At 40.7% G+C, this 26371-nt stretch overlaps 1 protein-coding gene across 4 annotated transcripts in view; it reads right to left on the reverse strand.

Annotated features, from left to right (window-relative positions):
* The window catches only part of adgrb2 (adhesion G protein-coupled receptor B2), a 165683-nt gene that overhangs the window by 16988 nt on the left and 122324 nt on the right, over window positions 1–26371 (reverse strand). For all 4 annotated transcript variants that reach the window (XM_025065396.1, XM_025065397.1, XM_025065395.1 and 1 more), the window contains 13 exons: window positions 19983–20086; window positions 19550–19652; window positions 19010–19160; window positions 16490–16559; window positions 16201–16267; window positions 12525–12610; window positions 9146–9245; window positions 8415–8486; window positions 6020–6112; window positions 4752–5024; window positions 2646–2685; window positions 2253–2267; window positions 53–225 (listed from right to left, as the gene is read on the reverse strand). In XM_025065396.1, the coding sequence (XP_024921164.1) occupies window positions 53–225; window positions 2253–2267; window positions 2646–2685; window positions 4752–5024; window positions 6020–6112; window positions 8415–8486; window positions 9146–9245; window positions 12525–12610; window positions 16201–16267; window positions 16490–16559; window positions 19010–19160; window positions 19550–19652; window positions 19983–20086 (1347 nt within the window). The remainder of the gene's footprint in view (window positions 1–52; window positions 226–2252; window positions 2268–2645; window positions 2686–4751; window positions 5025–6019; window positions 6113–8414; window positions 8487–9145; window positions 9246–12524; window positions 12611–16200; window positions 16268–16489; window positions 16560–19009; window positions 19161–19549; window positions 19653–19982; window positions 20087–26371) is intronic.

Consider the following 26371-nt stretch of genomic DNA (forward strand, 5'->3'; position numbering starts at 1 on the left):
TGATGAGATGCACAATTCAGCCATATGGATTACAAAGGTTATTTCAATGTACCTGTACAATAAGATTGGGCGGGGGAATGTTTCCAGGGAGGGCGCTGAAATTAACTCCGACTCCCCCTTCCTGATGGGCTGCCAGCTTGGGATCTTCCTCATCATCCAGAGAGATACGGGAAAGGGTCCCAGTAATGGTGGCGGGGTTACAGGTGTTGACCTCCTTGAAAATGACTGGGAAGGGAGATGGATGGATGGACAGGAAGAAAAACAATAGAAAGCACAGGGGAAAGAGATTGATACAAGGAGGAACGAGGGAGCAGCAGGAGTCAAGGTTGTTGGTGAAAATGGATAAAGGAGGTGAGATGACGAATGAGGGAAAGCGGGAGAGAAAATGAGTATTGTGCATAAAATGTCGGGGAGAATGAAGGTTTTTAAACGGTAATACATTTCACTTCATTCAGCAGGCGGCCGACTGAAGTATGCAACACACAGACAGGACATCCATTACCCCGATGTAAAATCGTGTTGATGCAACTCTGAGACAGACTGCACTGACAAATAAAAGTTTTTAGCTTTGATTTCCAGACTTATATGGTTTACTGTTACAAATATAAGTTTGCTCGCTGACACCGTGACCTTACATCGATGATCCATCTTGAGATTTGCTGGTGAGCCAGGATTTTTATGAGTAGCAATAAAAAGCCTCAAACAGCAAAGTGCTCTGTGCCTCAAATAAAACTCAGACAAATTTGTATGCTGCAGAGTCCCCGTCCCACCGCTTCCTCACTCGCTTACAACTCCCATATCAGTAAAGCTCTGTCAGAGTACATGATTAAACGCATGCATAATTCTGCATGGCATGTGGTATTCATAACAATTCTTATAGCGGCTCTGGTTTGCTTTCATGCACTGTGTTTACAATAAAGAAAAAAAAATTAAATCAAGTGGAAGAGAAACTAAAAAAAAACATCTGAATGACATGCTAATGATGCTAAAGTCTATCTACAGAATAAACCCAGATGAGTTGGTACAGTTACACAAAATTGCAACATTTTAAAATCTGTAATCTGGTTTTTCGCTTTAACCTTTATTTATCAATTTAAATAAAGAGGAATGAGGAAAAAAACCTTTTCGGTTTCATGGAAGATCTCAACTATTTTCACTAAATAAAATAAAAAACTGATGCCTGAAACACCCCACAAAAGGTAAGAGACAAACGTACTTTGGGTCAAATTCTCTCTTTGATATTACTATTCAGGTTTATGATCTAAAATCAGTTTAGGGTCTACAGAACTCTGTGGTGTTTCTGCACCAAATTGACATGAAGCTACCTCACTGCTTTATACACTCTGAGGAAGCTGTTTTGTTGAGGCCGCAGACTGGGTTAAACGATGATGATTCACTAAAGTAGTCTGGAGGTCCTGTGGCTTTGTCCATCATCATTGCAGGGTGGATTTAAATGTGATATCGCCCAGAGGGCAGGAAGGCGACATGTCGAATGCACTGTTTTCTGTCCTAGTTATGTGCAAAGTGGAAACTATCCACCACTGCAAAACTTGAAGACTTTAAAATGACAGATGGATTGATCAATCTGCATACGTTTTGACAGTTTTAATTTGTGAGTTGCAAGCATCAATTTCTGATTTTCCTTTAGCTCATGAAAGGCAACAGGTTTTTCTCTTTGTCCTAAAGATGAAAACTTAAGCCAGAAAAGAACTACAAAATTGAATCCTTATTGCAATCTTTTTGGAAGTCCACCAACTATTCCGGGAAAGAGACTTGCATGACCACAGTAACAAACAAGTTCGTGCTGGACATCATGATTCTTCTGTCAGAGAAGGGAGTATTTACACAATGATCAAGAAATCTAATTATAGTACTGCATGAAGCACTGTGTTCTTGGTGCGTACGCTGTAGGATCAGGAGCTGAAGCTCAGTTCTCCTGAGCCTCAGCCTACCAGCACAGAAAGCTGAGTGGAAAGCAGAGAGTTTTTCCTCTGTATCACCTCAGTGACGGGGATGTGAAGGCAGCCAAACATATACTGAGGGAAACTATACCAGGCTGATCCCTTCACATCTGCATGCAACAGCAAAGAGCTAGAGAATACATTTAAAGATCCAACTGACAGTTGTTTCACATGCTGGGTTTTAAGTGTTATACTGGTTTAACCCACAACCTGTATTTGTCTGAAGGGACAACTGAGGCCCGGGGAAAAAGCAGGCGAAGAATGATAAGGTCATTTAGATGCAAAACTTACATGGGTGTCCTCTCTCTGCAAAAGTGGAGGGGGGAGAGTGAGGACGGGTTAATACTTCAACTGTCACATGTACACATCTCATCACACAACACACAAAAATCTCCATCAGGTTCATCTTCAACAGCCAGTGAAACAGGTCACGTGTTGCAGGCGTTATTATCATGCACAACTAAATACATTCTCATCCAAACATATGCTCACTAAACACTTGGTGGGCAGGAACAGTGTGATTGATAAGGCAGAGTAATGTGTGTGCCACTGTGGCTACACATCTGCAAAGCAAATCCTGGCTAAGATCTAAAGAAAAAAAAAAAACAAACGTGTTCTAAGGAACACAAAAGAAGGGCAAAAATAAGGATGCAAAGAGAAATTAAGTGGAAGGAAACCACTGACCTGTTTGACATGCCAAGTCCACATCCTTCTCAAAATCCGTCTGAGGGGGGACAGAGAGGGAGAGAGCAGGAGAGTCAGCACATTAGCATAACAGTAGCAGCAGGACCGGCCAGACGAATGATTGGATCTCAGATTGTTATGCTGTATTCAATGACTGTGATGCTCTAAAGCGACTGCAGAAGAGATACGATCTGTTGCCATGGCGACAGTCAATTAGAAACGGCCGTTTATGCACTGGAACAAAAACAATATGTCGTCCTCAGTCCAATCACTTATCAGGGCTTTTCAGTAATTTGGTTAAAAGCCCAGATAGTACAAAAGTACTGAGAAAATCTAACTAATTTGTATATAAGAAATGGACCTTGTCATCCTCGGCTGTCAGCGTAGCTGCGGAAGAAAGTGGGAGCTGTGGCTCAAAAGGTTTTTGAAGGAAATCAGCATGGAAATTTATGGGTAGAACACAGCAACTGAAGAGTTTATCGTCTCGAGAACTGGGCTCTTAATAGAACATGGTGTCACTTTTGGAAATTATGAAAAAAAAATTGAGAAGGGTAGGAGAAGCTAAAGAGTCATAAAAGTGGACACTGAGTGTGACCGACAGAGTCCGAGACAGTCAGTTAAAAAGTCTAGTAGCAGCTGACGTTCACTCACAATCTCTAAGCTCCTCAGTGACCATCACATGGTGTTTTACTGACTATTTTCCACCTAATAGAAACCCAAGTTAGTTAACCAGCGTAGGAGTACACCAAGTGTCTTCCGTAGCCAGCAGAAGATTTTTGGGCATCACCAGAGGCAATAACCAGCTTTGGTTTGCTTGGTTCATTACACTGCTGCCTTAACAGTCATCCCTGGTTCATCCTAATGAAAGCAGTGAAAAATACTGTATTAACACAGCAGTGAAGCCATTAGCTGCTGGAGTAATTGGATGAAAAAATGTTGGGAAATCAAAATAAACCAGAACACAGAAATGGACTGATCTAAACACAACGACAAATGTGCAGCATGAATAAGGTCTAATGTAGATAAGTCCCCGAGACTAACGCGCGAGGGCAGAAGATTTCAGGGAAAAGTTTCTCCTAAATGGCCGCCGCTTGCTTGTTTCCCCGACGTCGACTGAAAGTGAAGCTCATTCCTATTCGGAACTGATCTTTCTCTTTCTCACCGTAGATCCTAGTGCACTCCTCGGTGGGACTCCCTTTTACAAAAGTCTTTGTTTGGATAATAAACTACAGATTTTAGACAGTTTGAGCACGCCACAGAGGCACGGGGAGGAGAAAGGGGGACATGAGAAAGTGAAAGCGAGAATGAGAGAATATGTACAGGTCTCACAGGAGAGAGAGTATGCAAATCAGCCACAGCAGCATAAATGGGTGTAAATGAATGAACGGAATTGTGAAAGAAACGTCTTTCTTTCTCAATTTGAATGGTGGAAAACAAATCATCGTCACTTTAACCATCATGGACCTAAAGAAAGAGCTCACAGGTTAAACATAGTTGGGTATTAACATCATCTACTTCTATTATACAGTCAACTGTTAATGCTAAAGTGATAGTGGAGAGGCTGTAACACACTAATGCAGCTCACAAGGTGCAACGTGTAAACAATACGTGCCCCAAACAAGAACAGCAACATTCTCTGTTCTTGGTTTGAGTTTAACTCTAAGGCCTGACCCCACACCTGTATAAGAATAAGGTCATTACCAACAGATGGCTAGTTGAGTTTAGCACAAAGACGGTACAAATATGCAGTCATCGACGTTGCCCGAAAATAAACACCTCGTTTCAAAAAGGTTTGCAAATAATTCTTGCATGGTGGGCTTATTTTTGGCCAGGTACGCTAAAAGTATTTTCAGGACTATACATCCATATCTATACTAAAGAACCAGTTGCTATATGATAGCATTGTGTTTGCGTTCATTGTTCTAATCTCTACAAGTTGGACCAGCTCTATACAGAATTAAAAAAGTGCATCGTAGTCAATAAAGTAGAGTAGCTAAAGCTAATTTTATGTTGTGAACCTGTTTCTGGGTATTGTTTGACAGTTTGCACCTTGCTCTTTTTAAACATTATGGTTAGTAATAACAATTATTAGCAAAAGCAACATACTGGTTGGCTGTCGGTGTGGTTGATGTCATGGTTATGAGCATGATTCGGAAAAGTGTTCAGGATGGGGTTGTGCTCATGAGGATGGCTGAGGGCGTGGATGTGGTCTAGCCCAGGGTTGTTGTGTCCACGTGGGAGGCTGAGGTAACAGCCTGGCTGACACACTTGTTGGCACGGTGGGGCGAGAGGCAGCGTGTGGCACACAGACATGCACGGGGTGGTGCCGTAATGCAGAGGCCCACGCTGCGGCCCACTGAAGCCAAGGTTTGAACATTTCTGACGGTGTGAGAGAAATGGATGGAAGAACATAAAAATTGAAATGTTAGAGGAAGAAACAGAGGCGCGAGGGAGAGCACTGTAATCTGAGCAGGGCTTAATAAATTCATTCCAGGATTATTAAATGTCCAGAAAGCAGACACTGTTCTGCATTTTTACAGTGTTTTGAAATGCCTAGGGTTTAACAATCTAATAAGATTTCCTGAGCGTGTAAAAACCCTAACAGAATTGTGGTCCCTGCAATAATGATGCCAGTTTTTTTTAAAAGAACAGCCACAAAGATTTAGCTTTTGTATTTAAATACAAAATGTATCAATATAGATGTTCTGCTTTTGATGTATCCCATATAGACTTAAAAAAAGAAAATAATGTGCTGGTCCCCCAACCATGTCTGAAACAGTTGGTTGTGATCAAAAAACACTTCACTACAAATTAAACAAGCACAACACCAACTGCAGCTCTAGTCTCAGCTACAAAAACACACACGAAATGTATCATAATAATGTTCCTGGTGAAAAAAATGATGGCCCCAACATTTAATCTTGATCACCTCACGGGGGCTTTCACAGACCCATAATAGTTACCCTAAGAGGGTCTCAGGGAAAATAAAAGGAACAATGATGTGAGAGGCACTTATGCTCTAATAGTAGCAGAGTGACTGCACTGACATTGGCAACGCAGTTCAGGTCTTAATGATTTATCAGCCACATTTGGAACACAAACAATAACCCTCGACAGTCTCTGTGCTCCTGAAAAACAGACAAAGCCTTTGGGTTAAAAGTAAATACAAGGGCTCTGAAACTGCATGTTTACTTGGAGCCACAAAGCCAAATCTAAAAGCTAATTGTACTGACTGAAATAGCGTTATGAGCATGTCAGACAATAACATGACTTGGCATTCAGATTAGAAATAGTCTACAAATATTTGGTTAGGCTAAAAAAATCCCACTGTGCCAATGGAAGTTTTAATGGGGATGAAATGGAATGCTATTCACCATAATCTGCACCTGTCCATTCTTGCAGGAGTCTGGCGAGTTTTCGCTGTCGTCTTTGCATCCCCCCATGCGACAACGCACCGCATCCTGCACCTGTAGAGAGAAAAAAAAATAGTGAAAGGGTAATTGGTTCTTTTGTAGTGTCATTTCATACTGATGACCGCTCAAAGCACTTTTACAACACAGATTCTGCCATCAACCTAATGGCAGTAAGGCTGCCAGGGCTGCGACATATACACTTCTATACAAGTCTGGAATCAATCCCACAACCCCTCGGGTTATAAAGTTACCTCACTATAGATACTGCAACCTCAGGTGGTTGGGGGAAAGCAGGACAAGGGGGAGAAAATGGACATTTGTTTTTGGACTGTCTTGAATGCATTGATGTTTAAATTAGTTTATCTTATAGTTTATCTTTAGTAAACAAGGGTGTAGCTCTAATTACACAATATCTCAACAGTCAGCATGCATTTACGGAGGCTCCACCTTCAGGTAAGACAGTGGTCTGATCAGATCAGACTTGCCGAACGCAGGGAAGAAAGTGAGTCTACACATATGTTTGGGTCATATTTAGTAATGTTGAACTTGATTAATCATTAATAATTAACAACTGATTGTGAATAATCATGATTTGTCCACAGCTACCCTGTGATAATTCATATTAAATTGGACGGACAGCCTAAATATACTCTCACTTTCTCCTATACATATATATATATATATATATTTAATAAATGTTAAAATGCATCACACTATTTAAAAAGTACTTTATAGATTTTCTTCTCTGTCTCATGTGTTGTCATAGTGGTCATGATGGGGCATGATGACTCAGCATTTTCCACACAGACTGCTCTGTATCACAGACCTCCTAACTTCACCCCGGTTGTTGAGGAGCAACATCATTCCTAATGTAATTCTAATCTAACTGTGGCTTTCGTCATAAGAATTTCATACAGAAATAAATATGGATGACAGCACCACCACTAATGCTAGGTGGTCTTATCTGTGTGTGTGTGTGAGTGTGCTACAACATGGTCCATGTCCATTTAACACTGCATGAACAAGGACACTGCACCCTTGATTCCTTTTTACATTTGTCTCCCCTAATCTCCTTTGTGTTGGTGCGTATTTGCACATACTGATATGATTTGTTGTGGCTTTGAAAGCGGGGAGCCTCTTTACAGGCCCACATTCACTCCTTTGACTCCACCTTCCTCTTTGTTCCTTCCTCCTCCTCTGCATTTTTGCCACTTCACTTATGAATCGCATACATTTTTATCCTACGTAACTCTGCACACCCTCGCACCTCACTTAAGTGCGTCTCCCTGTTTAGACCCTCTCACAACATGCCGCTGCTTCAGATCTCGCTGCCGCCTCCCTCTCTTGCTGCCTCCTAATCACAACAACTGCAATGTCACACCTGTTCCTCCTGCTTAACTCACCTCCACTGATCTCAGCAGGTCCACCGTGCCACAGTGGCCCATTCTTTTTCCACCACACCTCAGATGCAGGGGGTGCTGAAGAGAAGCTCAATGTAGCTTGGAGCATATTTTGAGAATGTCATATACTGTACGTGGAACCACATTTTGCAGCGCCGCCGTTTGTTCTGCAGAGTAATGTATACCTTTTGTGTCCACTCGCCTTCCCCTGTTGTCAGGCAGCTACAAAGGATTTACATTTCGTTTTTTTTTTGCTTGGGGATTTTCATACATTTGCAATAAGTAATTCCTGGATTTACTGTACACTGATCCCTGTTTGCTTTTGTGTTATTGATTTAATGCAGCTCAGCATTTGGAGGCCTTTAAAAAAAATCACTTACAGTGTGCAGTGCATTCAATATCATAATGATCTGGATGTAGGCACAGCTCTGGGCATCAGATACAGGAGGAGCATTTACATTTACAGAGAAGTGAGGCCCAAATAAATCCACTGAACGAGCCATTTACAAATGCGTGTGTACTGGCAAATGTCTATCTCAAGGGCATGAATATATGCGCTGCTCTGTATGTTGATAATGACTTTAAAATTCAGCATCCCCGCGGATGCAGCGGAGCCAGTGGCAAACACAGCAGAGCAGTATTAGTTAGGGACTTATCATCTCCCTCCATACAACATCTTAGTAAGCTCCTCAAAGCAGCCTGGGATCAAATGGACAATGCAGTACTATCAAGTGCATTATGAAGAAGAAGAGCAGCGACGCAGGACATAAATGCCGTGCTAATCCTCGTCTGATCGGCTCGCGTTACGCTGTGACTTTGAGTTGACCTGAAAACCGGCGTGACATTTGTGAACATGAATGCCTCGCCATCGTAAGGAGTGAGTGCGTATGAGTTCAGCGTGCACGACAAATACCGAACAAGTGTGACCGCGTAACAGAGGGTCGAGCCCGACTCACCTCTCGGCGCATGGCGCAGTGGACAGTGATGATGACAAAACCTTGGACGGAGTCAAAGACAGCAAAAAGGACCTGCAGGAAATGGAGAAATGTATTTTACTTCATTATAAGTAAGCCTTGCAAACTGTTCTGGGATCGTGGTGCACTTGCTGTGATTTGAGCTTTCTACGTGACTCACTCAACAAACATTTATAGTTGGGAACAAATAAACTAGCTCTCCAAGGAATCTTAATTATTTCCAAGACCAAGAGCATGCAGAGTTATTTTATTCTGCGTGCAGAAACTACATTATTGGTAAAAATGATAAACCCCTTAAGCTCTGACCTATTTATTGAGCAGCAGCAGAAACAGTGACTTCTATTACCACAGTGATGGTCTGTCTGCCAACGTGGAGTAAAAACATCTCATTAACATAAACAAGGAAACTGGTCAAGAACTATTACCACCAGACCAGAGGACTGTTAAATACCAATGTGTGCATAATGTATGACCCCACACTGTTACTCTGGCACTTCAGGGCCCTTAACCATTTACATTTGAGTCTCTTGATTTAGAGTAGTACTACTACTAATAATTATATAATTAACAATATATATTACAATATAATAAATGCTAACAAATGTGGTTTCCTTTGCCTTAATATGATGTGACATGTTATAGCCTGTCCTGACTGTGCGTCACAACTGTGTGTGTGAAATGTTAGCCGCCTCCGCTGCCGTGAGCCGTCTCACCTGGAAGAGTGTGGAGCGCCGGTCAGTTATGGCCAACACTGCTGACATCCAGGTTAATGCTAGCAAAGGGAGAACCACACAAGAGCTCCACAGAGAGGCCCTGTCAGAGAAAAGGCAAGAAGAAGAGAAGAGGACGAGGAGGAGAGGAGAGGAAACAAGGAACAAGGGGTTCAGTCTCAAACCAGACAGGCCATCTCAGGTAAGTCTCTCTCTCTCCTGCACTCTTCATCACACACACACACACACACACACACTAGTGTGCATAGGTGGTGTAGTGTCGTCGAATGGCAATTTGTGCCTGATTGGCTTAATAACCTCACTGAAAAGTAGTGTGTAATCATATGAATTGTTACCAAACTGGGAATTGATCACATTTATACGTTTGATGCCCAATGAGTGTCATGCAGGAGAAATGAAAGATGACAGACAGGAGACAGGCCACTGACAGGCACAGAGTGGGGGCTGCTGATGTGTATGAGTGTGTGTGAGAGAGAGAGAGAGAGTGTGTGTGTGTACACGTCTCTGTCAGTGACTACAAAGTCAGACACTAATTTAAAATGTTCATGCCGTTTGAGCACATATTCTATAACTGTCTGTGCAGGGGCGGATCTGCAAAGGAGTTGAGAGAGATAGACACCTTCCTGGTACATATATATGTATATATATATATATATATATATGTATATATATATATATATATATATATATATATATATATATATATATATATATATATATATATATATATATATATATATATATATATATACAGCACGCACACACAGTGTATGTGTCTATATGTGTGTATATATATATGTGTATATAGACTTACATACATATATACATACATAGACTTACATACTGTATGTGCGTGTTGTATATATAAATATATGTAGATACATATATACAAATATATTTATATATGTACATATCCATATAATGCATTTGGATACAGCTAAATGCATATATAGAAGTTGTGTTTTACTACAGTCAGGTCACAGCTGCAGGATTCTGGAACATTTTAATGCCAGGAGTGAACAGCCTGACATAATGCCAGTCCATACACTCGACTCCCTAACGTTCTAAAGCTCTGCAGTTAACTGCATTTCACAAACACCTAAATCCGACGGTGAGGATGATTTACAATACTGTCAGACACAGGTTAGATATCCTCTGTGCGACCTGAGGAAAATCTGCCTCGGATCCAACTTGTTCTCCTCAAACGGCGGCAGCAGCCTAGAGCGCCGATACTTTTCTTTCATTATTTTGTTTTTCTTTCTATCCGGGGCGAGTCTGAATGTCATCCTGCATCATTACCGACAGCGAGAGATTAAAGAGATGAAGGCGAAAGAGGATATGGAGACAGATGGAGAGCGAGTGATAGAGAGTGGGAGGCAGAGAGAGGGAGAGAGGAAGTGACGGGGGAATAGAGTAAATAGAAGAGGAGTGCAAAGACATCAAGATGAAGATGAACTAACATGGCGCTGCGGGCAGTTGAGCTGGACATAGCGGTGCTCGAGATCACGCCGCACTTGGAGCATTTCAGGAGCAGGCGGCTACGTGCCTCCACTGGGATACTTTCAGATACACAGCACACACACACACACACACAACACACAGACACACACAAACATGTTGGCCAAGAAGGTGAGTGAAAGAGGAGGTACGGGAACAGAACGGTGGAGTGATAAACAGAAGAGAGCGACGAAAAAGACAAAGAAAAAAAAAGAAGAAACAGAGAGAAAAAAGAGGGAAAAGAAAAAGAGAGGGGAGGGGAGAAAAGAAAGACAGGGAAATTAAAACCAGATCTTAAAAAAGTATCAGATATGAAAAAACAGATCACAAGATTACAAAGATTCTGGGCAAGTAGAGAGAACGTGACGAGACAGACACTGTAATGTCATGTGATTTTCAAATCGCAGTAACACTAACACCTCACTACCTCTGTGTGTGGGTGTGGGTCTGAGTGTGTATTATAGCGCCACCTGTGACTCTGCAGAATAAAGCTTTACCTGAGTGTAAAGGAAGACTTCCTCCGTCGTTCGCTCACACTTGACTGTTCAGACGGACGGACAGAATATGTGTGTTTGTGTTTTTGTGTGTACTGTACTGCTTATATTGGGAGTGGAAAATGATGAGGCCATGCACAGGCTATGCTACATTAGCGTGCCATCACAGCTCATTGCCTCGGTGCCAGCCATATCCCCACGGCTTCATAAGGAAATACATTACGCTAATGACAGTCTGTCCTGTTAGCAACACTCCTCTGTGTGGAATAGCTTAGATCTGCTTGGAGTGTGAGTTTCCCTGCAGCCCGTGTGTAAAAAAAAACACACCGAGGAAGTGTGCTCAATACTCACGCCACACTGAGGGATTCTGCCTCATAATATTAGAGAAAAAAAAACTGTTTTTGCGCATTATCTGGTCAATCTAAGTCGCATCGCTGACATTTAAACCAGCAGAGAGTCAATCTGTGCTTTAACCCTTGGAGCTGCGCAGAAATGATCAATTTCAATTTATGCAGGAGACGAAGGTCGAGGGCAGAGTGGGGAAATACAATGAAATCGATAGTTATGGAAATGGAAACATGGATTTGTCTGCAAGTCTATACTGCGGGGTTAATACAGTTGATAAATACCTGCTGCAGATTTAATACACACAATTGATGACATGTCATGCATGTGTAGTGTTGACTTAACCAAGGCTTAGAGTATGTAAGAGTATGTCATGTCTTTTTTTACTGAAGTTATTAAGCTTTATTTTACTATATGAACATATATATTTTATTAATAGTTTTTCAAGTCTAGGTAATTCAATTTTATTTCTATGGCCAAACACTAATCACAATTGTCTCAATGGTCTAAAGATTTAAAATAAGAATAAAAAAAACTGAAATTGTCCTTCTAAAATTATTTGAATTATTATTTATTCTTTCTTTGGAAGGTGTACCAGCTTTTCTAAAACGGTGGTTTGTATTAATAAAAGGCAGTCTTTTCACTGTCCAAAAGTTAGAATAACTACACTGAAACCCTATAATGTAAAAAGTTTTGGTGAAAAAAAAAACAAAAACAAAAAAAAAAAACCTAAAATTACACTCACAGAAGAGAACAGATGCTTTGCGTTTTTGCTGCCAAATTGGACTTTTTTTTCTTGATTGAAAACGCAGGTGTTCAATACGCAGTGTTCTGAGACCCTGGTAAGCAGTAGTCCTGAGATTTCTGTCACCCTGTTCCTGCGTCTGACACAGCGGGGTGGAAATGATCTGCTACAATCAATTAGCAGTCGGGGTCCCGCCAAGATTGGAGGACCAATGAGTGTGAGTGTGTGTTTTGTGGAAATGTGTGTGTGTTTCATGTGAGTTTTTTGGAAGTTCTCTTACCCAGCTCGCTGCTTCTTAGACTTGTCTGAGATGCCGTCTCGAGACATGAGCTTGTTAAACACAACGATTCCAATGAGCATATTCACCTGGGAGAGACAGAGAGGCGTTTGATCAGAATCGCTGTAATAGATGTGCCGTGAACAGAGGTAGACCACAGAGCAGGCTTCTTTTTAATTTCATTCATCCCTAATTTTTTTTCTTCTGCAGGATAAAGACAGCAGATTCTTTAGTGTGTCTCATGCAACAGGCTGAAAGTGACATTTCTTTTATCGTCAGAGCACAGAGTCTGACTTCAGATCACCTCAATGGAATTCTCAATTCTCAAGTTTGCGAACCCCACAGTTTTTGTAAAAAATTTTACATTTTCTAAAATCTTTGTCCAAGCGACTGGTTTAAATATTCATAGCACATCGTAACAATGTTGATTATTTATTTTTTCCTGTAGATGAAAGATGCTTTCAAAAACAATAGGAACATAGATGACATTTTGTATGGCAGACTGGGCCAAAAAAATTAAAATATTTGTGCTAGTCACAAACTACACCTAATGGTTAGCACTGTCTCAAAATATTAGCATATGGCAAGAAAAAAAAGTTTGTTTAATAAAAAAAATATATAATAATAATATATTGCTTTTCACCAAGGGATAAATTAATACTGATTCAACTTGTTTTTCTGTGAACCCAACACGGTTTGTGTTTCTCATGTGGCCACTTGGAAATATGAACTATCCAAAACTTCTTTATGGTTCAATCGTATTACAGTAAAACTCGCAGTAGTGCCAAAGGCCACAGAGTAAACTAAATTACCTTTAATTAATTATTGACCACAATTCTTTGGATTAAAAAGGAAAGGCTGTTTACACTGATAACGCAGATGCGCTGCTTGGTATTCTCTTCTTTTTTTTTTTCTCAAAAGACACTTCATCTTCAAAACTCAGACTTATTTGACATTTGTGTTCTTATTGGATTCCATTTTACCAAACAAAATCAGGGACTGTTTTTCTTCAATTAAAATAATAAAAAGATAACGTAAAACAAACACTGCATATATATCAAATATTTGGGGTACGGCAAATTCAGTTCTTGTTGAAGATACTACGACAGCCTTGAAAAAAATACTTGTAAATACTAGGTGATGCATGTAGAAGATACAATTAGTTAATGTGTGTTCAAAGTGCACTTCGTTCAGATAATACTGTACTGAATAACAAAGGCATCGACTTCCTCCCATCTTGTTAATGGGACGCCTAAAGCTTAGCGTCACAAACATATGGACTCAGTGACCCAGAGATAAAGAGACGAGTCAATGGCTCACGTTGTGTAGACATCTCCCCTAACATCTACTCCATCTGGATCCTTTCTGTATTTCTCACAACTTTGTTTTCCAGATTTTCTTTTTACAATCTTTCTTCTGTTTGGTGTTTTTTTTCATCCTTTCTTTAGACAGAGTTTCTGTGCAATCAATCTTCTTCTGGTGCTACTGTTGTTTTATGTGCAAACTGTATCTTAGTTAGCTTAGCTTTTTTCTCCTATGTCATCACTGAGAGTTTTGGCCATGTGCAGAAAAATCTGATGCTTTTGTTTACATATGTATACAAAATCCAAAGAGAAGAAGTCAACAGATTAGGTGGGACTTTCAAGTGATCAGATACGGTTTTAGTGTGAGGCTGATTCAAACTAGCTGCCTACACTTTCTCTGATCTCAATCTCTGCTGTGCGTGTCTGCCGATGGCTACACAGCAAACGCTGGAGAACATGATTGTCATGCCAGTCATGTCCGGCCACAGCTCTGTGAGTCAGCACCGTCCTGCTCTGCTATTTACCCAAGGCCAGGTTCATTAATTAGAGAAAAGTCCTGTGGGAAGGTCTGTGTTTCTCTGCCCGACGTCCCACTCTTATTACAGCTGTTTGTTAGAGTGGGGCCCCGGCAACAACACCGGGGGGCTGGGGACCTTCATGTAACAGCTGGGATGTGGAAGACACATTGACATTGTGAAGGCTGAAAATGATGGAAGTTGGAAACAAACCAATAAACAGCAGACACTGATAAACAGCGCACACTGGTAGATGCCCTCTGGTTTGATAGCTTCCGTCTCTCACATACCAAGTCTAGAAACATTCAAATGCAACTTTATTTGATCATTAAGGTGGATTTTTTGACAGCACTTTAAATCTACATTTTTACCAACATAGCCTGTTTTGTTCTTTAATGTCAATGAAATTTTGACATAACAATCAATAATAATTGTGTCCCTTATTTGCAACAATGTGAGTCTTTGCAACCAACACAGGTCACCAGAGAAGGCGCCATGAAGTACATTGTAGCAACTCACAGGCTGCCGCACAGGGGGCGCCATAAGATAATGTGGGAAACAAAGAAAAGCTATTTTAATTCACCAAGCCAACTCTGGTTCACCGGACCATTGACCCGCAAATGGATTACATCACCATCAAAAAATAATGTATAAAATAAAATAAAATAAATAATTGTATTTAAGTGTTCAGAGCCCAACGTGTCTGTCCCTATGACAAATATAGTTGGTGACTCGTTAAAAAAAAAAAAAATCTAATTACATCTGATCTCAGAGCAATGCTCCCTCCTGAAATTACTATCTAAAATAAACTGGTTATTAAATCCTGAAACAGTGATGCCAATAATGGACAAAAAAAAAAAAAGCTAACAAAGTGACAGAAGCAATCCTACTCATTACGTCTCTAACTTCTGTTGAACGGCCCTGGCTCCATTTTTCTTCCACAATGTCTGAGAAGTCAGAGGTTTGAAAGTAAACAAGAAACTTCTACGGCTTTATAATGTCATTTAGTTACTTTGTGTTTTATTGTTCTTGTTGTCATTCTGTGATGATGAGCAGCTAACGCACGGCGTAAGCAAACATGTCTCTACGGAGAGCCTTTATGACACGCGTGACGCACACTGATTTGTGGCAACACATCAAAGTTTTTATGCGTGGTAATTGCTAAAGTCACTTCGACATTAAGCTTCCCGCAGCGACCTGAAACCAAAAGTCAGGCCGTATTTTGCAATTAAAGCTGGAAGTTTGGATGCAGCAGTTGAAGATGGAAGGTACAAATAAGAAACAATGCCCCCACTGGGTGAAACACAAACAATTTTGCTAAATCAAAATCCAGAATCCATTTTGTCGTGTGGTGATGTCACGTATGTAGCTCAGTCAGGGGAGCTGCAGCCCTGAAAACTGCCAACTTCTGCATGGACACGGGCGTCTTCTACTCTCCCCCTACAGCTGTGCTCTAACACAAACTCATTCATCTCACTTTTATCAGAACGCCCCGCTCGGTAACATCAATCTTCTACGCATTGGCCGCTATGATTGCTCTTACGTATCCATCATCAACTACAGCTGTCAAATACAGCTATTAGAACAGGGATCTGAATGAAGGTATATGTTACTGTCTAATTTACAGGAGTAGTCTGGCGGTGCGGTGCCACTGGACTGCCTCACTCCAGTGCCTGGATACCTGAGACCATCGGTCCTTTTTACATTTAATTAAAACATTTATCTTACATTGCTTCACATGCAGCTCATTTCTAGTAATTCTAGATTTATGTTTTAAAATCTTTATATTTTTTTAACAAGAACTGTTTTGTGCATCCCCTACAGAAGAAAAGACGTTCCTGTGATGACAGAGACACTCACCAAAACAATGACTGCAGCAGGTCCAACGAAGGCGTACAGCAAACCGCCCTCCAAGGACAACCAGCAGCTACAGGAAAGAGAACAGTCATATTTAAAACAAAAACACCTAGTACTGATTTTCCCACTTTGCATGCTGTAAGTTTAAAGTTTTTATCCATAACAAGGACACAAAAAAATGGATTGCAAAATGTATGCAAACAGTCGAAGGCGACTCAGATGAGATGAGGGCCACCGGTGCCACAGACAGTTTGCTGCGGCTCAATGAGAGACGAACATGTGAGATACTCACTAGCTGGCTGTTCCGTAACCTCTGGCTCTGGTGAAACCCACTGACACTGCTACGACAAGAGCTGGGAGCCCTGCACAGGAGACAAGACACAGAGGCATGTTGGGATGTGGATATTTTGATTTAAATGCAAACATGTGCATGTGTGAGTTAAACAGTCGAAAGGCACAAGAGGTAAACCTGAGGGCACAAAGTTGTTGATGTGAATGCTAGGATTAGAGTTCAGGACAGGATTTGCCATCGTCTGGTTGTTAACTCAGAGAAGACAGCATGTGAGGCTGAGGGAACCTGAGAGATTCAGCTCGGAGTAGTAGTCAATAAGTCGCATTCCTAATTAGCAAAATCAATCCATGTGTGAGAGCATGTGTACATGTGGAGGAGCGGGAGCCTCAGTGTCACCGAATCCACGCCAGAAGAGGAAAGAAAGATGTTTGGCCCACAACTAGGCTGGCTCTGAAATATTCATGTAATTTACATAGCCGTGATTATGGCTGCAAATGAAAAGCAATTAGCAACACTCGCATTAACAAATAAGATGCAGAGGAGCCAGAACTAGCATGGACAAAGTTGCCGCTACACAACAACACAGCTTATCCTGCAGGATCAGCACAACTAGGGCTGTCAAACAACTAGAAATATATCCAAATTAATGACAAGCTGGGTGATAATTAATCTGAATTAATCCCAGTTGAGGGAGAGTTGCTCATACATCTGTTTACCATGGGTGAGCCACTAGGGGGAACATAATTCCCTTTGAGAAAAATGATAGCCGTCCTCCGGCACACTGGGTCCTCCATTCAACAGTTAACAAATCCTGTGTCCAATCCTTCGCTGATGAAAATTGTAGATAATGATAGATCAAGAACCGAGAGTTAAATGATTGTTTTCCTGTTGGCACCTGTGGAAATATAGTCACAGATGAGGCTGAGATGAAAGACGTGTCAGGGCGCCGCAGATAGTACGGCTCCCTAGTCTATGATTTATTTCTGCTCAATATTCACTCACTTGTCTGGGAAATGATCAGTGATCAGCCGAAGTTCTATTGGTGATATGAATAACAACAGAGTAAACATGCAAAAAAAGTTAGTGGATTTTTTTTCTTTGGGGGGGGGGGGAAATAAAAAATCATGTCAGCAGGAGAAAAACTTCCACTGCTTTTGGGATGAGCTAATGGTGAATGTTGTTTTTTTTTTATTATTAAAAAAAAGTGCTGCTGTTGAGTATGACATTCAGTCACAGCAGTGAGAGATGACATTGTCAAGGTCGTTTGGTCTTTTACATCTGTTGCTACATCTTTAGCAACAAATATGCTCAGTATGGAAATAAATAAATGATGCATTGTTAATATATCATGCTATGCTCATGTGGTCTCTTTTACCAGTGTAATTTTCCACAAACAAAGATTTTAATCTATACATTTAGAAATACATTATTCAAATCATATATCAAATTCCATGTGTGCTGTGCTTGTAAATATTCACACTTGTACAACTGTGCATGAGCCTCTCTCCACACACCGTTACAGAATATTCTTACAGTGTCTATCATTGTTTACTCTACTGTTCACCACCTACAGGCATAATGGTGTGTGTCTCCGTACGAATGTTGCAAAGGGCGGCGCACTCGTATTTTTAGAGCTATCTCAAAGTACGGTGCCAGGCTTGTCAAGACGTTTTTGTTTTTTTTTTCTTTTTGAATATTTTCAAAACACCATGTCTGTTATGTCAAGTCGAGGCAGAACAAAGGAGTGACAAGAGGCTGAGAGTTAGGCCGAATACATGGTGTGATCAATACTGTTTTCTTTAAAAGGCAAACACAACGCACAGAAACAGAAAATGGAACGCCAATGTGAACAGCAGGGATAATGTTCAGACAGAAAAGTCAACACCGTGTCCAGTGTGAAGAACAATAACGTTTCAGGCAAAATCTGTAGAAAAGAATGGCTTTAAACAAGAGTTTAAAATGAGTATTCATGAACCCAAACACAAAGCCATTTGAATGGATGTGAATCCTGACAAAAGTTGGTCGAAAAACCACATGACCCAGAAAGCAACACAGCAAAACACATTTGTAGAACATTGAAGATGTGGGGTTAAATGTGGTCAAAGATCTTTTTGAAATGTAATAATAATATTTAAAAAGTAAGACTACATTCAAGAGGAGTCAATTGAGTCCAAGGTAAAAAAAATAAAAGCAAATGCTGTAATTAGCTTTGCTTAGATGATTGAATAAATAAAAGAAAACGCTTTTCAACCAAGTGTGCATCATTTCAGAAGCACTTTTGGCTCAGGGTCTTTTCTCTTTATTGAATGAATAAATTCCTAATATCCAAACAAGACTGGAGGTTTATAAAGAGTTCAGAAAAAAAGGAGAAGCAGCTCACAGGGCTGCTTTTGTGTGTAAATAGTTCCAGTTTGATCTTCCATGTTTCAACCTGAGCAGAAGAAGTTCAAATAAATTGCAAAGACAGAACTGAAGCCACTGCCTGTCGAGGTAAAACAACGCGTGTGTGTGGACGCTTACCCCAACCGAGGCACAGGAAACGCTTGCGAATGAGCCGCGGCCTAATTTTGCCGATGACGGCCAGGTAGGACTGCCACGCTTCCGTCAGCACCCAGCAGAAGGACGCCAAGAAGAAGAAATGCAGGAAAGCAGCAGTCACGGTGCAGAGGCCCTGAGGGGACAAAATCAATGAGACACCAAGAAGTAAAGTAGTTTTAGTGAAAGGTTTCATTATGGACCATGTGGTCAGCAAGAAAACTATCACTCCCTCAACTGTAAAGGCCAAAGGGAAAAGGTTGCTTATAAAAGAACCTATTATAAAATAAAGCGGAGAATAAAACCTGACCACACTGCCTTCTGGACATCAGTTACTGACCACTCACATGGTAGCAAAATGTCAGCCTGTGCCGCCGCACTCCAGTGACTGCACCCTGTCTAGTTTTGAACCACCTCATTTTTTATTAATGCCTCGGTTTCCAGGCTTTAAAAAGGCTTAGTCGGGAGCGGCGTTGACTGAGTTGTGAAAATTCCATTTTTTAAGGGTAAACTTTATTGCCTCACCTTGCTCAGAGTTTGAGATTGTCCCACCAAAATCAACAGATTGGAGGCCAGGATGGAGAGACAAAAATTCACCAGGATGATGGATCGCTCCGAGCGGATATACCTACAGGGCAGAGGAGGAGGGGAAAAACAAGGCCAGAGAGGACGGACGTGTGGGGTAAGTATAAATGGCAGATTGATGAGCTGGACAGAAAACTCTAGCGGACGTGTCGGAGTTATTAGCTTGATTTTGCCATCTGTCATGTGTGTTAGCAACAAATCTAATTACCGACCCCTGCTGTTATTCCAACGTTTATTCTTTAGCTGCTAAAAGCAGCTTCAGAACTGCAGAGGAGATGGTGTGTAATTGTCGTGGGCTCATCCAAACGCGGACACATGCATGACATTGATAGATACAGTAGGTGTGTGTGTGTGTGTGTGTGTGTGTCCGTACCTCCAGAAGGCAGCATAGATTAGCAGCAGGATGAGCAGGGCAGTACAGGAAACTCCACACCCCACCATGAGGGGGACAGAGGGAATGCTGGTGGGACCCATGTCCTACAGAGGGAGAAAAAAGTCAGGTTAAAGTATCCAACATATATTGTTGAAACTGACCTTAACTTATTATATTGTGCATAGTCGTGATAATATGCACTGTTATCATAGTCAATTCTGCATGGTATTTAGACACACATGGTCTTTATGTTCTTATACAGAGGCCCATTGTCATATCCTTCCATGAGGCCCCAGATTTCCTGGCTGCGCCCCTGGGTATACTGTTAGTTAACAGAGGTTAAAGCAAAGATGAAAATATCAGTATTTGTACCTTATATAAATCCCTCAATGCAATGTTAAAAACTTTGACGTAATGTAAGGACCATAAATCTCCCCACTGTCCTGTAAAGGCCTTTGTTCGTATGACAGACTGATGAGATAAAGAAAGATAAAGTTTGGAATGAACGTCTTCACCGTGATGTCGTGAAAACATTAAAGCACATAAAGGACGGCACTTGTCCAGCTTTGCACTTACAGTATCTTTTAACCGTTACACAGTCCTTGAGTTGTAATATCCTTTGATAGACTCTTTTTTTTTTAATGATAGCCCGCTAATTATGTGCAATTACCTTTAATTAGAATTACAAGAGTCTGTCAGATGATGAATGGGTATAATAAAACATAATTACACTTTTTTGAAAGGTGCCATTTTTTCAAGTGGAATTGTGCACGAGCGTTTCAGTTTGCCTATTCGTTTTAACATGATTATTCAAATATATATTTAAAATATATACATATCAATAGATTAGATCCAACTTTGTGTCAAACAGAGGAGTTGTTTCAGACATCTCCATGATGAATGGTGTATTTCCTGTTGCCATTTAAAAACAAAGTACATTTACAACATTTCAAGCTTTTAGTACTCTAGTACATCGGTTCTCAAAATGTAGTATGTGTACCACCAGTGGTACACAAACAAGATTCATATTTTCACATTTACATTTTTAACTGAATAAATCTGAAATATACCATGCACAACTTATACAACATAAACATCTTTATAAACATCTCTCGTGTGTGGTGGAAGCTAACAGGGCAGGCCTATGCTGCTATATTCTAATGTTGGTCATCATGGTGGTACTCAGAGAGCTCAATGTTTTCTTCTGCTTGAAAAGCACTGCTCCAGTACTAAGTCCTCTAAACTATGAGTCCAAAAACTACTGGTGTTTCATGTGTTTTTTGAAGTACTACGACAGGAAATCAAAAAATTATTTCTGGAATGGGTGCCTTTTCTTATCTTACTCTGGGGGACATCTATCAAAGTACAATTCTCCAACACTGCTGAGTGATTATTTGTGAACCGAGCAACCTCATGCAAGCCAAATGATATTCTCTGAAAGCCACACCGAGCACCTATCTGCTAACACCGCACAACGTCGTGTGTACGAGGGTAGAACACGAGACCATGGCGTGTAATTAAGTGAATTAGGTCATGGTGAAGAAAAGGCTGGTGTTTTGCTTCTCTCCTCAGGTGCCTTTGAGAGAGACGAGAACAGACAAATGAAGCTGCATTTAGAGCACGCTCCGCACCACGTCCAAAATGGTCTTCGTAGTTGTCTTGTTCTTAGGTTCTCAATCACCAAATTTCCTTAATTAAGCTCCTAGTGTGACCGGTTTCTCCTCTCTCAAATAAGATCAACACCAAGGTGTTCTCACTGAAAGTAGAGTACAGACCTACACACAAAAGAATGTCCAAGAATATCCACGTAAATGGATGCCTGGGTTTAAGCTGCATGAATTCAAGCGTGTTTATTTTTGATAAGCTTAAGTCAAGCAATGAAACAAACAAACAAAAAAGGAGAGAAAGAACTTCATAAAAGATGAAGGATCCAAACCCTGGAGAAAATGGAGTAGGAGAAACAGCCAGAGAGAGAGTTGGAGTGGAAAGAGTTAGGAATCAGTAAGAAACGGCAAAGTGTAGGAGGATGAGGAAGAAATAGAAACAGGAGAGAGAAAATGAGATGGAGTCAAAGCTTCCCTTTAAGTGGTTTTCCATGGCCCATCAAAGAAAGCTGGATTCTCCAGAGGGAGGCAGAGGAAGGGAGGAATACCGATATGGTGCACATGCAGAACACATTCAGGGAGATGAAACATTATCTAAACCACCTCATATGAAAGAAAATGCAGGAAAAAAAAAGAAAAGGGCCAACATCTCTATACATACAAAGAGACAACTGATGTTTCAAATTTTGGTACAGAGTTAGACCAATGTAGGAATTTTAGGTTTTAATATATTCCTTATCTAGAACCTCTAAGATGTAGATGGAATGTCGAATGCTGATACAGTGATTTAACGTTCTCTAAAGTTGGGAACAAAACCACTAAGCTATGTTTTATTATAAATCCACAGGCATTAAGATGAAACTGCCTGCCAGTCTTGGTATTTTCTTTTTAGCATTTAAATTTTAAAAATAAAACTTCTACCATGTGTCCAAGGAGGTCAAGGCTCTGAGCGAGACTGAACTGATCTCATCATGACTCTTCACTAAACCCAGTTCCGTCCAACAGGCTGTGAGATAAAGAAGGTTGATTTGTCACCCTGGAGTACATTTCTCCACCGATCCAGGATATCAAGTGGTACAGCGTTTTCTCGCTGTGTCCCACAATGGACTTAGTGATGTCACGTTTGCTCATCCGTCAAAACCTACGGAGCCACTGGTGCACAATCCCGCGCTCATTTCGATGCCAGGGAGATTTGAAACACTGCAGCATGAGTCAGCAGAGTGATGACAACTCTAAGTGGTCTGCCGCTCCATCCCTTCATAGCTGTGGTTCCTGCACACCTTCATGTTGCTTCTATGGACTTCTATTAATTTGAATATGTAGCAAAAACAAAAAATTTGACTATTGTGCACCTTGCATCCTTCACAGTAGCACTATACACACTTGGTATGTGAAAAGTTTATAAAACAAATTATGCAAGAAACAATATTCTGCAGTAACTAATCAAATCTAGTGAAATGTTAATTATATAATACCCTTGTGTGAAATATTTCACATTCACTTCACCTCAAGTGCCTCGCCCGTCCTTGTGCCGTTTGAGGTGGATGATAAAACTGAGGTTGGACGTAGTTGAGCCGGCATCATTTATCCTGATGCCACACACTTTTCAAGTGGCCATACATTTGTTTGCTGTCAGTGTGAAATCTCTATAATCAAATGTGATAACAAATGGCACAGCTCCAGGTGAGCCTGTCGCTGCAATCTGCTGTCAGTTTTGTTTTGATTCTCATGGCAAAACATGTGGGCTACAAAGAGTTCCGTACTATTAAGGGAAGACATTACATTCAGCCTGCCATGGATACTGACATAACGACTACATGTTGTCTCATTATTGTCTCAGTCTTAAAGACTCAAATCCAAGTCTCAAACTCAAGAACTACATTGGAAGATGTTGTACAGACATTATAGTTTACAATCATGTAACATGCTGCAGACTAACACTACTGTTTTGTCTGACAGCCCAGAACATGTCATAATCATGTCCTGCTTCCCTTTAATTCTGAGGATCAATCTCTTTGACAGTTACTGCATTTATTAAAACACATCCTAAAATCTGTATTTAATCTGAGGCTTTATAAACAATATGCAAAGTTTTGATATTTTTCTTCCCATCACTTACACCTTTTTTTAACCTGTGAAGTTTAATCCATCATCCTCAGTGTGTGGCTGTATAGTGTGTCTGATTCACATGAACGTATGCTGCAAGTGAGTAGAGAGTATATAATAAAAACTTTCACTCTTGAACGGAGTCTAAAATGTAATTCACCTTTTGTTATCTTAATAATTCTTTGTCAGTATGACAGATGTTTCAGTAGCTTTTGTAATAACATGAAATACTAAAATTGAATCTAAAATCAACAATGTAAACAACAAATAAATCTTAATACTTGACTGCCTGCCTGCACTTTGACCGTTACATATTGTAAGGTTGTTGGAATACATAATGAATAATTTAGTGAGGTGCGTTTTTAGATGTAAATAAAAATATTTTCGGATGTTTTAAAAAGGTTTATAGTTGTTTGGATTTAAGGGCTTTAAAGTTCAAGTTTTTGTCAAGTAAAGCATGTTCAAATTTCATTTTCAACATCAGAGTATCCTAGATGAATACAGGATTTATTAGTTCTAATATTGGTTAGTGACAGACTCGGGAGAAAAAGATAGACAATTAACGTCTCTCGTAATTATGGAGACAAGATTTGGTCAAACCACATATGACGGAGTCATTTTGTGCTGTTGGACTGCCTCGTCATACTGCGAATATGTAGATTTGTGTGTACATGAAAAGAAATGAGAGAAAGACAGAAAGGGAGCGCAGATTACAGGGACTGTGCTGAAGCTCGGTTGTACAAGACCAGGTTCCCCCGGGCAGCTCTGCTACCATGTGATGAGACGATAGCTATTTTCAGCTCAGGAGTTTAACCTAGTTATGTTCTCTCACTGACACTATGCCTCCCTCCACTCCCACCTGTTCTTCTGCCACTCCCCCTCTCCTGTCCCTCTGTGCCCACCTTTCCCCCTGTCTTTTTTGCCACACCTACACAACACAGCTATATAATGCTTAAGTTATGCAATACTGCACTTGAAACAAGTGATTTACCTGTGTATTTGCATCTCCACTTTACTCTTGTGGAAAGTTTTGGTCCAAAAATCCATCCCTAGCCTGTAACCCAGTGGTTCCCACAATTCCTGACGATGCATGGCGTAAATGAGAGGTGTCAAATTCATTTTTGGTTCAGGGGCTGCATACAACCTGATTAAATGTCAAGCGGGCTGGACCAGGACAATTATAACATAATTACCTATAAATCACAAAATGCCTGTATTTTTCGCCTTTGTTTTCATGCAAAATACATCTTCATATTTAGTGAAACACCAGCAAATATGTTCTGGTTTTCCAATAAACTTCAGTGATCAGGAATGGCAACATAGTGACAATACAATGATTAAACCCTCAGTGATTAGAGTAAAAAGAATGAGTGCCATTCTTGTTACAAACAGTCAGAACTGTCAACACCAAGACCAACAGGAGAGTGTTCTGTAGTTATTGTGAGTCATTTTCACACAATATTTGTTTTGTAATTTATAATGTATGTGGAGCATGACGGGTTGTCAAAAATAAGCTTTTGCTTCAACTAATACTCTTTCGGCTTCAAAATATTATATTTCATTGTTACCTTACTGTAAATGTAAATCGACCAAATAAATCAAAACTTAAACCAAATTTATGGAAACGGACACAGCATTGCCACTCCCACTGTGAGTGTCCATTGATGGTTTAACTGCCAACTTTGCACCTGCACTCTTTCTTAGCCTTTTTCCAGCAGCTGTATGACGTTAAATCCCCACTACAGCTCTTAAAAAAAACACATTTGACATTTGCGGTACTTGAAAACTGTGGTAAATTTCAACACATCAAACTTATGTGCTAATAAAACGATGCAAAGAGTTATAAACTGTGATGATTAAGTAGGAGCACAGGATCTTTCACTGACTTTTACAGAGCCAATACCTGCCTGGGCTCCTAGTGCTGTGATCCACTGAGCTATGCTACAGCCATGAGAACAGACCTATCAGTAGGGTCTGCGTGGGTTTGTATTCCCACTACAGTCATTCTGGGAATTAAATGGCTCGGCTTATTGTATGATTTCATGACCTCACTCTATCAAGTGTTTCACTCACTCTGTGGCTCATCTCGAGTAACAACCTCTGGCTCGTGTCTGATAGTGAAGTCCTTTCTATAGACTCACAGGCAAATGGGCACACACACGCCTGCATTCACTCTCTCACACACACACTCACCGACAAAGACTGGCACACATGAAATCTCAGAGGCTATGGCAAGTAAACAGGATTAAGCGGCCATTCCTCACTCCACTGTAAAAATGGCCTGTAATGGCAGCACTGCTGCTAAATCCTTCCATCACTATTTCCAACAGCAGCCTTCCTCCTTTTTCCATTAAACATGGAGGTTAATCCTCAGCCCTCCCTTGTCCCAAGTGTCGTGGCCTGGGATAAGCTGTCAGAGCTGGGTTGTTGATACTCAGCTTTGCTCTAGCAGCCACACAGCCTGTACACTGAGTAGCACTGTTTGCATGTAGGGCTGTTTGTGTTTGAGTGGCCGGGTGCATATATTGAAGCATGCAGTCCTGTTTGTGTGTTGGATTTTAGGAATAAGCACAACTGTCCATATTAGAATTTCTGGAGATGCCTATGTTGACGTGCCACCGAAATCAATCTGTCTCTCTCTTTTGTACTGAATCCAATTATCTGTACAATAGAAAAGCT

Source organism: Cynoglossus semilaevis, chromosome 18 (genome assembly GCF_000523025.1).
Source record: "Cynoglossus semilaevis isolate Cse_v1.0 chromosome 18, Cse_v1.0, whole genome shotgun sequence".
Classification (NCBI taxonomy): domain Eukaryota; kingdom Metazoa; phylum Chordata; class Actinopteri; order Pleuronectiformes; family Cynoglossidae; genus Cynoglossus; species Cynoglossus semilaevis.